Source organism: Callorhinchus milii, unplaced genomic scaffold (assembly GCF_018977255.1).
Source record: "Callorhinchus milii isolate IMCB2004 unplaced genomic scaffold, IMCB_Cmil_1.0 Scaffold22, whole genome shotgun sequence".
Taxonomy (NCBI): domain Eukaryota; kingdom Metazoa; phylum Chordata; class Chondrichthyes; order Chimaeriformes; family Callorhinchidae; genus Callorhinchus; species Callorhinchus milii.
This window is the reverse complement of record NW_024704763.1, coordinates 1,479,898-1,496,943: the sequence shown is the minus strand read 5'-3', so window position 1 is coordinate 1,496,943 and position 17,046 is coordinate 1,479,898. Positions and strand designations below refer to the sequence as shown.

General features: G+C 46.9%; 1 protein-coding gene across 1 annotated transcript in view; it reads left to right on the top strand.

Annotated features, from left to right (window-relative positions):
- The first annotated feature begins 11,905 nt into the window (after positions 1–11,905).
- The window catches only part of itga11a (integrin, alpha 11a), a 40,624-nt gene continuing 35,483 nt past the window's right edge, over positions 11,906–17,046 (top strand). The window contains exon 1 of the mRNA XM_007910019.2: positions 11,906–12,215. Within this exon, the coding sequence (XP_007908210.2) occupies positions 12,164–12,215 (52 nt within the window). The 5' untranslated portion in view covers positions 11,906–12,163. The remainder of the gene's footprint in view (positions 12,216–17,046) is intronic.

The window sequence follows — 17,046 nt, the reverse complement described above, 5'->3', positions numbered from 1 at the left end:
GTTGTAGCACTCCAATTCTGATAGATGCCGGGTTATACTGCTCAGTGTCTTTCCTCTCCTACCACCCGCATCCCCCACCGCTGATCGAACCCCACCCCACAGACAGGCATTCAACTCCTCCCCCACTCCACACATACCCCCAAAGGGCAGACACTCCTACCCACACCCTGGTCGTGCCCACGCGAGATGCACGGCTGTTTTACAAGGCGAATCCCACTCGTCATTCAATCTGCACTGAAGCTGACAGAGGCTTCAACACAACCCACTCCTGAGGCTGTCACCGGCAGCACTGACACTGAGTGCAAGGTCAGAGCTGCTCATGAACACCACCATTGTGGCAGCTTAGCCTCCGTGCTCTACAACCCCCCCCCCCACACACACATACTCACGTACACACACACTCACGTACACACGCACTCACATACACACACACTCACATATACACACACTCACGCCGCCTCCTCTCCACCCCGAGCCCTCACAATGGCAAACCCTGGTTTGAAGCTGAACCTAAATGGAGTGAAATGTGGGTCAGGTTCAGCCATTGTGGTTCAGCCTCCGTTGTCACTAGCTCTCTCTGTCTCTCTCTCGCTCTCTCGCCCCCTCGTTTGTCACATTGTTCTTTCGCTGAAATCTCCCACATTCTCTGTCAGTCAATAAGAGCATCGACATCCACTCATTCTTAGCTTTCAATCACTCCCCACCCCCACTCCCCTCCCCCTCCCCAAACACGCACATTTTCTCTCATCCATCACCCTGAAGCCTCTCGAGTTCTCTTCCCTCCTCTTGGGGGTACGAAATGACTCCTCGAAAATGACAAGCAATTGTTCCGACGCAATCCCATTTCATCGATTTAACTCCCCCAAAAGAAGAAAAAAATTCACGAGAATACACACAGTCACTACACTTTACAATAAAAGTGCTGTGCAGTGCCCCGGAGACGTTTCGACGAGGTGGTAAAGTGCAGCATCAAATGCAAGTGCAAGGATTGTTATCGTTGCTATCAGAACTCTTCAAAGGTTTAAAGAGTTTGCAATTGATGTCTCTCTCACTGCTAATGGCTTTGAGCGCAAACACTCTGTGTCGTGTCTCGGTCCATCTGCTCAGCTCAACACGTTCGGTTTACACCGCCCCTCCCTTTCACAGTCCTGTGCTGCCTCCTAGTGGACATCTCTGTACCTGCAGATTTTTCTTTCAGCCGAAACAATTCTGAACGTGATTTGTTATAATAATGATGATGATGATCATAATAATAATAATAATAATAATAATCCGTGCATTTTGATCGAGCGCTTTTCACCTCTTCTCGATCCTTGTATAGGGCCTTATCACGTCATTCAGACATCTCGAAGCGCTTCACAGAATACACTGTAAAGTGAATTGACTGTATTAAGTGGGCGAAACGCAGCAGCCAATTGCGCACAGCAGCGTCCCCACAAACAGTTGTGGATTGAGTGAGCACATTGCTCGTGGGGAGGGAGTATTACCCCTGGAGAGCGATCCATCAATCGACTAACATTCGAGTTCCTACTTACTGTTAGGTAAACAGAGGCGTGTGGGTTTCATACTCCACCCAGGAATTGAAACCGGGTCTTCGCGCTTGTGAGGCGAGCACACTAACCACTACGCTACAGGACTTATCTTTGGACGTGGGGACATGCTGGCAAAGCTGGCAATTTATTGCCCGTCCCTCGATGCCAGCAAAAAATCCCGTCTCCAACGATGAAACATTAAACCGAGGTCCCGTCTGTGCCTGTCCAGGTGAATGTTAAAGATCTCCTCGGCGACTCTTGACAAAGAGAGGAGAGTTTCTCTCTCCCGGTGTCTGTGGCCAACAATTCCCCCAATGAAATGTCAGTCACTTCACCTACAAAATACAGTCACTAGACTTCATAGTCAATTCTGTGAAGCACTTTGAGACATCCTCCTGACATGAAAGTCGTTGTATCAAGCGTAAGGACTATTATTATTGTTGTAAAGAGCTTCTTAGGTAATTGCTGTCAAGTGTATTTATGGACAAACGTGGCAGACACTTTGTGCCCAGCAAAGCCCCACAAAACCAGCGGTGAAGTGAAGCGAATGATCTCAAGTTCATAACCAGCAAAACTGAACTGTGGTTTTTAAAAACAATCTGATCCCTGGTCTGAAAGTACCAATTACACCCCACCAGAAAGTCTGTGGTGATCATTCACACTTATATTTAGCCCAAGCCTGAGCTTGGGTGAAGAGAAAGAAGAATGGACATGTGTTAAATGGTCCCAGTTTGTCTCAGCACTGGGCTGCTCCTTGTCTCTGACTTGCTCCACCTGGCCTCGGGTTTAACCCATCGAGGATCCATTCTCATCTCACAAGCACCCAACACTACCATGTCCTAGACAACATGGGTTAGAGGCAGAGTAAAGCTCTCTCTACACTGTGCGTCCACACCCCCAGATCAGGGTTAGAGACACAGTAAAGCTCCTCTACACTGTGCGTCCACACTCCCAGATCAGGGTTAGAGACACAGTAAAGCTCCTCTACACTGTGCGTCCACACCCAGATCAGGGTTAGAGACACAGTAAAGCTCCTCTACACTGTGTGTCCACAATCCCAGATCAGGGTTAGAGACACAGTAAAGCTCCTCTACACTGTGTGTCCACACTCCCAGGTCAGGGTTAGAGACACAGTAAAGCTCTCTCTACACTGTGCGTCCACACTCCCAGGTCAGGGTTAGAGACACAGTAAAGCTCTCTCTACACTGTGCGTCCACACTCCCAGATCAGGGTTAGAGACACAGTAAAGCTCCTCTACACTGTGCCTCCACACCCAGATCAGGGTTAGACACACAGTAAAGCTCACTCTACACTGCGCAAAGAGCTGAGAATTTCCCCATGAAATTCATTTCAAGCAAAAAATGCCAGATAAACAGCAGCTGATTGTGAGATTCTGTGAAATGCACGAATTGCAGCTTTAATCAGTGCTTTGGGATTGGGGTGTAATTCAAACCGTGGTATTTTTGCTGTTTGTCATGTGTTTGTTGGGAAACTGAAGTTCTTCTCTCCTAACGTTACAATGAGAGGAAAATTTCTGTCAAATTCTCAAATCCAGTCTTGATTTTTGAAACCTCTATTGTTTTCCACAGGTTCTTTGAGACAGAAAAAAACAACACAGGTTTAGACTGGAGTTAACGACTCGACAGAGTTTGCTGTCTTCCAAAATGTTGAGAAAAATTGTGCGTGCAGAATATCTGGCCCGATCCCAAACCACTACAAACAAACCTCTCCCAATGCCAAATATGTTCCTAATTACAGTGTGTCCAGCTTGTGAACACAACAACAACTTGGATTTATATAGCGCCCTCCACGCCGGACGGCGTCTCAGAGCGCTTCACAGTAACGGATCCCGGGGCCGAGCCGGGGGGTGGGAGGGGGGGGGGGGCCAAGGTGATCAAAGGCGCGGTCGAAAAGAAAGGTCTTCAACCGAGACCTGAAAATAGGAAGGGGTGGCAGTGCAGGGCGGGGCAGTATCGAGGGAGGCCCTGCATTGTACGAGATGTCATTCTTCAGATGAGAAGTTAAGCCGAGCTCCTGTCTGCGCTCTGTTCAGGTGGACGTTAAAGATCTCGCGGCGCTGTTGCAAAAGAGAAGGAAGCTTCTCTCTCCCACTGTCCTGGCTGACAGTCCTCCCAGCAAAAACCTTTATGCTGTTGTCCTTTTGCTCACATCCACAGCGAGAAAAAGGACACACTGCACACTACAGCCAATCTGGAAGCAACAACAACAACAAGAAGATGACATGATTTGATAGGAGTTTTCAAAAGGAAATTGGACAGGTACTTAAAAAGGAAATATGTGCAGGGCTAAGGGGAAAGAGCGGGGGAGTGGGACTAGTCGGTAGCTCTTTCAATGAGTCAGCACAGGCACGATGGGCCGAATGGCCTCCTTCTGTGCTGTAAGATTCTATGATTCAATGATTCTGTGCTTACAGGCATCTCCCCCTCGCTCTCCCCCTGGCTCGTTGTCAGACTCCACCACTGTGATGCGCTCCTGGACGCTACCCCATGTGAAGGGCGCTGGATAAATGCAAGTTGTTGTTGCTATTCTAAAACCTTCCTCACCTGTGCACCAGACTCTATGTGTTCACTCTCTGACCACAAAGGGGAGCTCTTTGAGACAATCTTCATTTCTCTTCATTCCTCCAGAGTTGGAGCCCAATAGTGCTCAGGAAAGCTTGGTAGCAATTCACAGACAGCAGATGACATATTTATTACACTCACAACAATAGTTCCAGCCAATACTGAGTAACCTCTGTTTATAGGGGTTGACACCGGGATCTCCTCTCGCATGTAGGAAATGGAGCCAAGTATCTTCATTGGTTGTGAGTGGTTGACGGATGAAGAGCAATGAAAACTAGCAAAACAGACTTATCTGAAAGGAAGTTTACAAGCTGTGAGGAACAGCAAGGGAACATCTGAGATTTGATGTACCGTGTGTATATACTATGAAGCTGTGGGATCATACACACTATCTCACTGGCTGTATTATCCGAGACACTGTCCTTCGGATGTTAAACCCAGATCCTATCTGTGCCCTGTTCAGGTGGCCATCAAAGCTCCCCCAATGTTGTTGGAAAAGAGAAGGGAGTTTCTCTCTCTTGGTGATATCTCCCGTGCGTCCCTGCTCCCCAGTCCACCAGCAGTGACCATGGCTCCCGTTCTCTTGAACCCTTCCCACAATCCCTCCACCTCACGCCAATCATCTTGTCTCAGTGATCCACACTACCTCTGCTAAAGCATTACTAAGTGTTACCCTATGTAGAAAGGGCCGCAGTAAAACTGGAAGCTGTTTTACTACAGCTCACGTGCACTGAGGAGGCTTCGAGTCGGGATCGTGTGTAGGGGTGTAGATTGAAGTAGCAGGTGAATTTACGAGCTGGTGTACGTACTGTATCGCTCAGTCCCACTGCTAAAGCTCTCACAGCTTGAATTACATAGACCCAGACTCCATTCCAAAAAACAGAATTCCAATGAGCCAAATCATTTCCCATTGACTGACATAAAACCCTGGATCCCGATGGAACATTAGAAGTCGCTTAATCCTGATCCAAGGCGTAAGATTTTCCTCAAGTGAATCCAACAGTCGACGGGATGATGCTTGAGTTTGCTGCTTTGTGCTGTGGTGAAGTGACGCCTGTTAATCTGTGACAATCGCAGTTATTTCTCTGTCTAATCCCTCCCCCCACTTTGTCCCCTAAACACATGGTTTCTATTTGCTTTTTTACCAGGATAGTTTCAGAGTGACACAGTCCCATCGAAGCGCTGATCGCCAGTGCACCACGTTACAAACATAACTGGGACCCTACCCTGCGTGAGGGACGCTATATCATTGCACGTTGTTGTTGTAGTTGACCGAAACCCACGCATACTAACACGCTTGGCCTGTACTCTCACAATCACTCTTTATAAACAAACTAGACTCGTCTGTCTCCCTTCCTCCCTCCTTCCTTTCCCCACTATAGAGAGCGCTGTCAAATATATAATAATAATAATCCTTGCATTTGGGCGTGTGGAATAATGAAAGTTGCCTACGGTTTCTCCCCACCTGGGAACCGAAACCATGCCCTCTAGCTTGCGAGACGAGTGCTCTAACCACCATGCTACGGGACAGGTTGGGTGGTTTGCCATCTTAAGGCACCTGAGGTCACAAAAAACCTAGTGCTTCTTTCTAGTGCTGTTCATGTTGAAAGCAAATGTACTGAAGTGTAAGTCATTCCTGCTGGCAAAAAGGTCTTTGCGTGATGCTAATAGCAGAGAAACAGTAACGTCAGCTAATGGATAACTTTATTGAGAGCTAAGGCTCTCTGTCCGGACCTCCTACTCATGTACTCAGTCTAGTTTTATCTCAGGAGAAATTCCTGGCTCTAAACAGCTCGTCTTCCTCCAACCCCCACCCTCCATCCACCAAACAAAAAAGGATACTGGATCCATTCGAAGTTTCTAGACTGAGGTGGATAGATATTTGTTGGGCAAGGGTATCAAAGGTTAGGCAAGGCTATCCAAATCCCTGACTGTCCAGCGCCTTGGGACATCCTCCCGGCATGAAAGGCTCTGTACAAATGTAATTGTATTTTGTATTATGGGGCAAGGGATATGGGGCAAGGGTGGGTAAATGGACTTGAGGTACAGATCAGCCATGATCTTATAGAATGGGCTGAACAGCGTTGAGGGGCTGAGTGGCCTCCTCCTTTTCCTATGTTCCCCCATTCCTCCCACACAGGACATGGTACAGGATGACCTCCAGGCTTTGACTGACTGTTCACACAGTATTAACTGAGCATCACTGGCAGTAACTGCAGCTCAATATAAGCATTTCCAGCTCTCCTCACTGTTTTATTGGGTTCATTGGAAGAGTGGTGACCAAAACATTCCATGCTTTTTGTCTGTCTCTGGGCCAAAGGAATGTTGTCCTGGAAGATATTTCTTCTTGTGTAGATAATCCAGTGTGATAATAATAATAATAATCCTCACACTGGATACCGCACCTTTCACATCGTACCAAAGCAATTCACAGGATTTACTGTAAAGTGTAGTGACTGTGTATTTTGTGGGCATACGGTGGAATCAGTTGGGAGAACATACGGAGAGGTTTTTCTGGAGGTACCATCAGTGAGGATTGAGGAGGAGATTGAGGGGCATGGGGTGGTGGGGGGGGATTAGGAGGGGTGGGGGCTCGTGTGGGGTATAAACGTCAGCACAGACTGGTCTGGTTGGGCTAAACGGTCTGTTTCTGTGCTGTAGCAACCAGGGATGGAGGTCTATCATTTGTATATTATTATACTATTATTATGGAGGTCTGTTTTGCTCCTATTGTTGAGGTAGTTGGCAATAGGTTAGAGTTAATGCCTGTAATTATGGAGGCCTGAAATTCCACCTGGTCTCAGCTATTTTGCTATGAGATGGTCTAAAATTGTTCTTTGTTTTATTTTGGCCTCCAGTTAAAATTCCATTACATTTGTTGGCCAGGAATGGACGTGCTTCTTGTGAAAGGAGTTTTTCCTCCAGATATAATTGACACTCACTTCACAGCCTCTAATTTGGCTAACAAATAGATAGACACTGATAGCAATTTCCTGTGAAGCAAAGTGAGATAAGTTGAGACAAATCAGTGGTCGCTTCACAGCTGTGCGTAGGAACTTTAAGCACAAAAATTGGCTACCGACTTTGTCTAGAAATTTGCAGTCACTGCATTTTTTTTTGTGTGTGTGGGGGGGTGTCTAACACGTGCGGAAACCCATCATCGTGCTTAAGAGTATCCAAACCCAAATGAGAATTCTGTGCCTCCCATCTATATGTGGAAATTCCAGAGATAGATTGTTGGAATGTAATGCTCTCTCTCTCTCTCTCTCTCTCCCTGGAGGGGCTCATCTGCTTACCTAATTCCAGAATAGTATCAGGTGCAGGTTGGCAAGAGCTAAGGCTACCCCAGAGTGTGTTGGGGGTAACTGCTGGAGTCTAACCAACTAAAACCACGTAGCTTGCCGTTGGGAGCACAGCCTGGCAAGATGCCTCACAGTCACTACACTGGGAAGGAATTAACCTGTGAAGCACTTTGAGATGCTTTGTCGTAACAGGCACTGAATGGTAAGTGAGATGCCTCCTCTTTGTGTGGTACTATGTGTGTGTGTGTGTGTGTGTGTGTGGAAGTTCTGACTGAGTTTGTCCTGGAGACAGACTGTCAAATTGAAGCTTTCCAGTTTCCTCTGAGGTCGGTCAGGAATTGCCAGAATGCTGAGAATGGTCGCACCCACTTCATTGCTCTTGTTCATGAGCTACGGAGGGTGAAGCTGGCCTGAGCCCCGACCACATCAGGCAGACTGTGTTCTCTCCAAGGAGGCCCTTCCCTTCAGTAATCGGGCAGACAAGCACAGCTGAAATCTCCCAGTGTATAAATGGGAGGTTAGCAAGCCCGCACCCTGCTAACCAACACCTCGGTGTGTGTGTGTTGGGGTGGGGGGGGTTTATGCATGTCTTTCAGAGTTGTACTTATCCGCCCGTATCCCCTACTTACCTGCCTGTACCCTCCGTTCCTCTGGCTCCGGTCTGCTCCACATCCCCCGCCCCAACCGCCCTACCATCGGTGGTTGGGCCTTCAGCCTCTCAGCCCCGAGGCTCTGGAACTCTATCCCCAGTGCCTTCGCCACTTCCTCCCTTTCCTCCTTCAAGGCCGGTCTCAAGACCTTTCTCTTTGACCTTCAGCTCTGCTCTCGACTCTCTACCCCCTCCTCGCTCCCTCCCTTCCCTCTCCTCACCCTGACCATTTCCCCCCTGCTCAGGTCCTGACCCAACTGTCCAGCGCCTTGGGACGTCCTCCCGACGTGAAAGGGGCTCTATAAATGAAATCTTGTTGTTGTTATTGTAGATGTCGCACTTGTAGGGAAGGAGTCACACCACTCGAGGGAGGAGTCGGTCTGTTGGGAAAGGGGTCACATCTGCTGACCATGACCCAGTTATTGAAAGGTGCAATGCTAATTTAATTCAAACCTCTTACATTTTGTTCCCCCCCCCAAAAATAATGTCAAAATAATTGCCCGAGCTTCCAATCTTACCATAAAAGTTCCCATATTCCCAGCACAACAATTTTTGGGGGCTGTCAGTCGGGCGTCTGGCGTATGTGGAACCCCATCACCGTGCTTAAGAATCCCCAAACCAAGCTGAGAATTCCATGGATCCCACCCGCTCATGGAAATCCTAGAGATAGATTGTTAGATTGGAATGCGCACTCTCTCTCTCTCCCTGGAGTGACGCATCCTGCTTACTTAATTCCACGGTAGTGTCAGCCACAGGTTGGCAAGAGCCAAGGCTTGGGGGGAGCCTAGAGTTTGTGTTGGGGTAACTGCTGGAGTCTAACCAGCTAAAATCACACGGCACTATCAGAAACTGATTTATCCCTGAGGTGCAGGCTTGGCTAAAAAAAAACAGTTATTTGTTTGAAACAAAGATAAAGTGAGAAATCTCAGAGATCGTTCCATGGGCTGGGGGGGGGGGGGGGGTGGTGGGGGTGGGGGGGGGGGGAATTAAGCCTTATTTTTAGCTGAATCTCAAATCCAACATGAGCCAAAATCTGTCTGTGTGTCAGAAGCCTGGATTTTGTCCAGGTCATTATTCCTGTCTATACTCTCAGTGGACTGTAATACCACTCTACTGTCTGTTAATAGAGAACGCTACAACACTTGAGCCACTAACCTCACTTGGTGGACGGTAGCTCAGGACGAGATCATTCCCCACTAATGCTATTTACTGCTGGTGTTTTGAGCAGCCGTGTGGATGAGATATTGCAGGGTTGCTGTCAGGGGACACTTCAGTAATGTTAACCAAACTCCGTCAACTGGGACGTTTGCAAGTAGCACATCGATTCCTGGCCAACAAGTGTAATGGAATATTAGGGCAGGCCAAAATAATTTTGGACTATTTCATAGAAAAATGGCTGAGACCAAGTGGAATTTCAGGCCACCATAATAACAGGCTTTTAACTCTAACCTGTTGCCAACTACTACTACTACTACTAATCCTTACATTTGATACAGCTCTTCATCATGTCTTCGAGACAGACTTCGGGATTTTCTGTGAAGTGAATTGACTGCATATTTTGTGGGTGAAACGTACTCAACAATAAGAACAAGAGAGACCCACATTGTAGGACGCTACAGCACAGAACCAAGCCAGACTTGTCTGTGCTGACGTTTAGAACCCACAAGTGCCTTCACCCCCCACTCCTCCTCCCCCCCTACACCTTTATTCCCTCCTTCCCGCTCTCACTGGCGCTGCCTTCAGTAAATCCTCTCCCTAACTCCAACCCCAGTGTTTACACCAAGAGCTCAGGGTGATAGCTAACACCCACTTAAGACTAGTTATTATTCCTGCGCATCACAATGCCCTGACTCTGCTCAGCCTCACAGAACAATGGGGATTCCTCGAGCCCCAGCGACGGCCTGTGCTCCAGTCCAGACAGACACTTATCCCCTTGAGGGAAACCATAATTTCACTAATGAAAGGAAACCTCGACTCAACTCCCCAAAGCCAGCACAAACTGTGGCTAAAGCCAAGGTTGGCTTCAGTTTGCTCCACTTCAGCAAGATGTGTCCAATAGTTTCTCATTATCTAATGGTGCCTTTGCCATTCCACCCACTTCCTCATTACTCATCATACTGGAGCGAGCCAACTCTACAGGAACCAAGTGCCCTAGCTTCAACAGCCCAGATGTTTGATTCCACTGCCAGTTAACATCTCTCCCCCTCGCTCCCTATTACAGAATAACGTTTCAAAATTCCTCATCCAACCTTAACTAATAGCTTTGAGCCAACCAGTTCACACAGAGGTTGATTAACGTGTGGGCTGTGGACAGGTTCAAGGAGGAAATGGATAATACAGTAAAACTCATATAAATCTGATCTGTATAAATCATATAATTGCCTGAGTCCCATTCAAGAGTTTATATTCTAAGGACGTTTGACAGATCTCATACTTTGCATAAGTCATGTTAAATGTATGGTCCCGACTGAAAAGACTTATGTGAGGTTTACTGTATTGTGATGGTGAAGAGGATTGAGGAGTGAGGGGAGGGGGTGAGGGGAGGAGGAACGTGAGATAAGGAAAGTGATAAGTCTATCCAGATGCGCTGTAGTGGGGGAGCGGGGAGAGAGCTGAAGTGGGAAGTGGGGTTACTTTATAAAAAGGCCAATATGGAAAAGCAGGGTGCAATGCCCAGATATGGTGGGCTGAATGGTCTCCTTCATTGTGGAAACTCTTCCACATGACCCTCACACTGGTTACAGAAAGCACGTCCATAGGAACAGGAGGAGGCCGTTCATCCCTTCGAACCTGTTCTGCCATTTAATCAGATCATGGCTGATCTGTACCTCAACTAATCCTTTGAATTCCAATTTCCCCCTTTCTCCCCTTATCCCTTAATTCCCTGACCTACCAACAATCTATCAACCTCACTCTTGAAGGTGTGGTTGGATCCTGCATCCATGGCCTTTTGGGGTAGGGAATTCCAGATTTTTACCCCCATTTGAGTGAAAAAATGTTTCCTGATTTCACTCATAAAAGTTCTAACTTTTTTTGGATTCCCCACCAGAGGAAATAGCTTCTCTGAATCTACCCTATCAAATCCCTTTATCATCTTGAACACCTCAATCAAATTACCCCCTCAACCTTCTAAACTCAAGGGAATACAATCCAAGTTTACCCAGTCTTTCCTCGTAACTTAACCCTTTTAGGCCTGGTGACATTCTGATGAACCTGCGCTGCAACCGCTCCAGGGCCAATATATCTTTCCTGGGATGTGGTGCCCAAAACTGAACGCAGTCTCCAGATGGAGTCTGACTAACACTCTATACAGCTGAAGTATCATTTTTTTCCCTTGTATTCCAGGCCCCTTGAGATAAAGGCCAACATTCCTTTCGCCTTTTTGATTACTTTAACCTTCTTGTTGTTTTATTTTCCTTTCTGCTACTGAACCATTTCCCCCAGAAAATTACTTTACAACAATTTTGTATTCTTCATCAATTCTGGAACTCTTGCCCTCAATCCCCTCGTCTTGCCCCCTCCTTCCCCATCTTCAGGTCGCGCCTGAAGACCTTCCTCTTCGACCGTGCCTATGATCACACAGACCCCCTCTGTCCGGCTTGGCGTTGTGCTCAGCCACCGTCAAGCACTCTAGGACGCTACCCTGTGTGAGGGGTGCTGTGTAACAGCAAGTTGTTGTTTTATATATATATATATATATAACCTTCAGTGATACTCTGTTGAGCTGTCAAATCTTATAAAAGTAGCAGACAGCTTCTGTTCTCCCCATCTTTCCATTCCGTTGACATCACAGAATGTGAAACACTGGATTCATTGCCTGTTAATTATTTTCCCTGATGCTGTGTCTATTGGAAGAGACACGGCATCACTGCTGGATGTAAAGGGACCCAAGTCAGAGTTGAGTCTCCGCAGCTCCTCACAGCTCCAGACCTCCTAGATTTCCAGAGGCCCTCCCACCAGCCCTCCTCCTCACCACAACACAGACAGTGACACTGGCTGGAGCAGGAGAAGCACTGTCAATGCAGACTGGCGACACAGCAGGACTGAGACCCTCCACTGCTTTGGACCATTACCCCTGTCTGCCTCAGACCTTCACACATGGACTTCAACAAAAGACTCATTGTTACCTGGATGGTGGCTCTACTGCCAGGTAAGGAAGGCTGGAGAGAGAGAAAAAAAGAAAGAAAGAAAGAAAGAAAGAAACTAAGAGAAAGACATAGTTCTCCTTCAGCCTAAAAGAATAATTTTCCAATGGTTTATAGCTGAAATAATGAGACCTGCGAGCAGAGAATTGCTGGCAGATAGCGAGAGACAGGCTGTTCTGATTATACAGGGCTTCCTATAGAGACGGTATTATACACTCAGCCAAGGTCCACATCAAAGTAAAACTTTCCTGAAGTTAATATAAGCCTCTCGCTCTCAGTCTGTTAAATAGTTGGAGTGGAAAGTAGTGTGTGTGTGTGTGTGTGTGTGTGGGGTATCTAAAGTGGACTAATCACTGAACTAGGTTTAGGTCTGAATGGCAAACTCCACAGACCGCCCCCCCACCCTCAACCTTGGTGCTAAAGGGCTGTGTATATCTGTCGATGTGGCTGCTTGCTTGTATTGCTTGTATGTTCCAGCGAGCAAGAGGTTGCAGCCTTACATGCAGGAGTTAGGTTCGGAGGGATCTTTATAAGGAAACAGCTCTCGCTCTGTCTTGCTCGCTCGCTTAACCTGGCGACTAATAAAACAGGAAGCTCCAACCTGGGCCATTGAGGTTTATTTGCCCACAGGTCTCACGTTGCTAAGTCAGCGATCGGTGCCAAGGCTGGGTGGGTGGGGGGGGAGTGGAATCGCTCCCCACTTTCATTGAAATGAACACAAATAACTTCACCCACAAAATACACAGTTAATCCACTTTACAGTATATTCTGTAAAGTGCTTTGAGACGTCTCAACAATGTGATAAGACGCTGTATCAAATACAAGGATTATTATTATCTTTCGGATGCATTCAGGAGGGAGTTTCAGAATGGGGTCACTGGGAACTGGAGACCCTCCCACTCTCTGAGGTTTTGGGGATCGATTCAAAATAACCTAGCAAAATTCGGGTCTAATATACGGTGTTTACTTACCAGATTTCTCGATAGGAAAATGGGTTCAATGTATTGAATCTCAGCAATTTGTGATGATTGTGTATTTCACTGCGGGCTTCTGAATAGGAATAAAATAAAATGATTTAATTTTCATGACTTGAAATGCTCTAAAGCATGTATAAACAATGGGGTTTATTATGTGGCCACGTGCAAATAATGCGTGTGCATATCATTTAAACCACATGTAACTGTGTGTGCACAGAGGTATCCTTCATTATGTGATTAAAAAACAATGAACAGGAATTAACAAGCAGCGGATGTTAATTGTATAATGGAGGACACCTGCAATTCCCTCTGTGCACAGGCTCTTATCCGTAGTTTACACGTGCCGCATAATAGCCGTATGTTTGCACTTGGTTTACACATGCCACGTAATACCTCTGTGTTTACGTGTGTGTGTGTGTCTGTGTGTGTGCATATGGTGAGTGTCTGTGTGTGTGAGTGATTATGTGTGTGTGTGTATATAGTGTGAAGTTAGGATCAGGTTGAGGTCTGAAGCTCTCCCCTACAGCTGGAGAAGCTGGTTGTCCTAACATGAAGGAATTGCTATTTAATTGGGATAGCGGATGGGAAATGCCACCCGAGGAAAACGAGGGAGGCCGGACCCATTCACGGAACGGCTTGATGCTGTGATGACCAAAAGCCCTTCTTTACCCAAACCTCTCTTGTGCTGTTGTAGTCCAGCAAGAGTTAAAATCCTTCGAAACCCTTTCACCCCCACAATGTTATTACTGCTCCCCCAGCACCCCCCCACCCCCATGGGCTCTTGCATTGGATGATGTCATGGGTTGGTTGGCCCATAATCCAACATGGCAGCCACTTGGCCAATGACATCATCAGTTTGGAGCCATATCAGGAATTTGGGGTTTGGGGGGGATTTTAAACCTTCCGAACAATGACATTTTTCCATTAATTGTCGGTGTTTTTAAAGATTCGGTGGCAACTTTACTGAGTGTGTGGGTTCCAGGAGTTTCCATTCATAGAGTGAAAAAATGCGCTTTAATTTAAACTATCCTCAAAAGATCTCCCGAAAAATGAACCCTGGCAACTCCTCAAAAACAATAGCTGCATTCCTCGTTCCATGTGTGAGCTTAACTCAAAAGCTTTCATTTTGTTTTTTATTGAACGATTTACGATTCGAATTCCTTTCCATTCATTAGCGTTCTTGCCTCGTTCCCCCACATTGAGGAATTCGAGCACACAGTTCGAGCGGACTCTCAGTGCAAAGTGCTGGGACCGGTGGGCGGTGGGGGGGATGGGGGGAGAAGAGGAGCTGAATTTCCAGAGGTGACATCTCTTCGGATGAGACTTTAACCCGAGATCCCAGTCTGTGCCTGTTCATGTGGACATTAACATTTGTGGAGTCCCGTAGAGTAGTAGTTAGAGCGCTCGCCTCGCAAACGAGAGGACCCGGGTTTGATTCCCCGGCAAGGCAAAACCTTAGGCAAGTTTCCTTACTCCACACACATGCCTCCTCTATAAATCAAGTGCAAGGAATATTATTATATTATTAGTATTATATTACCTTTGAGTGCCTTTGAGTTCAGACCACACACACACACTCGGACCTCTGGCCAGGCGACACCTGGAGTTTCCCATCCATTGCTGGTCACCGTGACATCATGATGCTCGAAGAGACAGAGCAACGAGACTGCTTTTCTCTGTGTTAAAATAACCATCATAACCCTCGCATGTGATATGGAGGATGTCTCTAAGCACTTCCCAGGATTTACTGTACAGTGAGGTGATTGTGACTATTGTGGGCGAATGCGGCAGCCAATTTTGCACTCAGCATGTCCCGCAAACAGCAGCTCCCTGGGACATCCTTTTTACGTGAAAGCCCTATGTAAATGTAATTTGTTGTTGCTGTTGTGGTTATCTGGGGGAATTGTCGGCCAGGTTGCCGGGAGAGAGAAATCCTCTTCTCTTTATCAAATAATGTCGTAGGAGATCTTTAACGTCTTCACTTGAACAGGTACAGACGGGGAGCTCAGGTTTAACGTCTCATCCGAGGGATGAAGGATCAGCTGTGAGGAACGACAAAATAGACTGAAACTCTTAAGCCTATAAAGGATGTGTTTCAGATCTGACCTTGTGGAGATATATTAATTGGTAAATGGGATTGCGAAATTAAACCCACAACTCTACTTTCAAACCGGTCAAGTTTCACTCCTACAAAAAAAATGGAAAATATCTTTCTGTTTCTTACCAGCTACTGCGGGAGAGTAACGGAGGCTGGGAGTAACTGTCTTGGGAAATATAATAATAATAACAATCGTTGCATTTGACACAGCGCCTTATCACATCGTTGAGACGTCTCACTGTGTATTTTGTCCCACAAACAGTCGTGGATTGGGTGACCAAGTTACTATTGTATTTTTCTGGAGGTATTATTATCCCTGGAAAGCGATCTGCCAATCAACTAACAATCGGGTTCCTACTCACTGTGAGGTAAACAGAGGCGTGCGGAGTAAGGAAACTTGCCTAAGGTTTCTTCTCCATTCGGGAATCGAACCCTGGTCCTCTTGCTTGCGAGGCGAGCGCACTAACCACTACAGTACGGGAAATGATAGTGATTTATGGAGTTATAAGTAAGATACAAGGGGATGGAGGCTGGTAAGCGCAGTGCCATTAGGTTTAAGTGAGACGATAGGTCTGTGCGAAGAAACGAGCAGCAAAAGCTGCCTGGTGTTGGCTGAGTATTTGTTTGTAGAATTCGGATTTGGCATCCAAGTTCTAATTCCTCGGTCAGAATCCAGACCCCAACAGACTAACTGTGTCCTTCAGTGAGCCTCAAACCCTCTGGCTTCAGGGAGCAGTTGCCTGGCTCCTCTGTTTAGGAATAAAGCAATAAAGTGCGATTGGAGGAAGGAGAGAGAGAGAGAGATGATTATTTTTACCCAGGGTATCTTTATTTCTTTTTACTTTCCAAACACGGTTGGCCGTTTTGCAGACAGACAGACAGACAGAGTGAGCAAGGTTGGACCTGAGTGTTTTTTCCTACTGAAAATCACAGGTTCTGGCCAACCTCCTGCGTTCCAGGAAACCTCACAGAGAATTATATTCACCATAAATCTTATCTCTTTTCCTCGTTCTCGCTATGTGTTAATAACTTCACTGAAACCTGAGTCCTTTCCTTTCTCTCTCTCTTTCTCTCTCTCTCTCTCTCTCTCTCTCTCCCCTTCCCGGCAGCAAATAATAGGTCTTTCAGGCTGACTGTGCCGTCTGCAATCTGCAGTGGTGTATTAGCACCTCTGAGGAGATATGAACAAAGGCAACTGTGTTCCTCTCACTCGCCACGTACAAACTAGGGGCCCAATCTTCATCCAAATCTGATGATTTGGATCCAGCGCTTTGGGACGTCCTCCCGACGTGAAAGGCGCTCCATAAATGTAATTTTGTTGTTGTTGTTGATGCCTTTATTGCCCGGCTGCCGGCTCCACTCGCCAAGAGAAGGGGTGACACACAATCTAAGGCTCTTATATTCATTTCCTCGTACCCCCCCACCTCAGCCCCCTCTAACCCCCCCCTCTCATCTCGGTCATCTTCCTATGCATGATGCCCTTGCCTGTCCCGAGGCCTAACACCCAGGTTCACAGCCTTTTCACATCCAGAGGGTCATAACCTAATCCTAACTCCACATCATGGCCCACCCCCAGGCTTTATGGCCTACTCCAAGCACTTTGGGATGTCCTCCTGATGTGTCAAGCATTACAATAGCTACAACAACTTGTATTTATATAGCTCTCCTCACGCAGGATAGCGTCCCAGAGCGCTTGACAGTGGCGGAGCACGACACTGAGCTGGGGGCAGTTGACCATAGGCACAATCGAAGAGGAAGGTC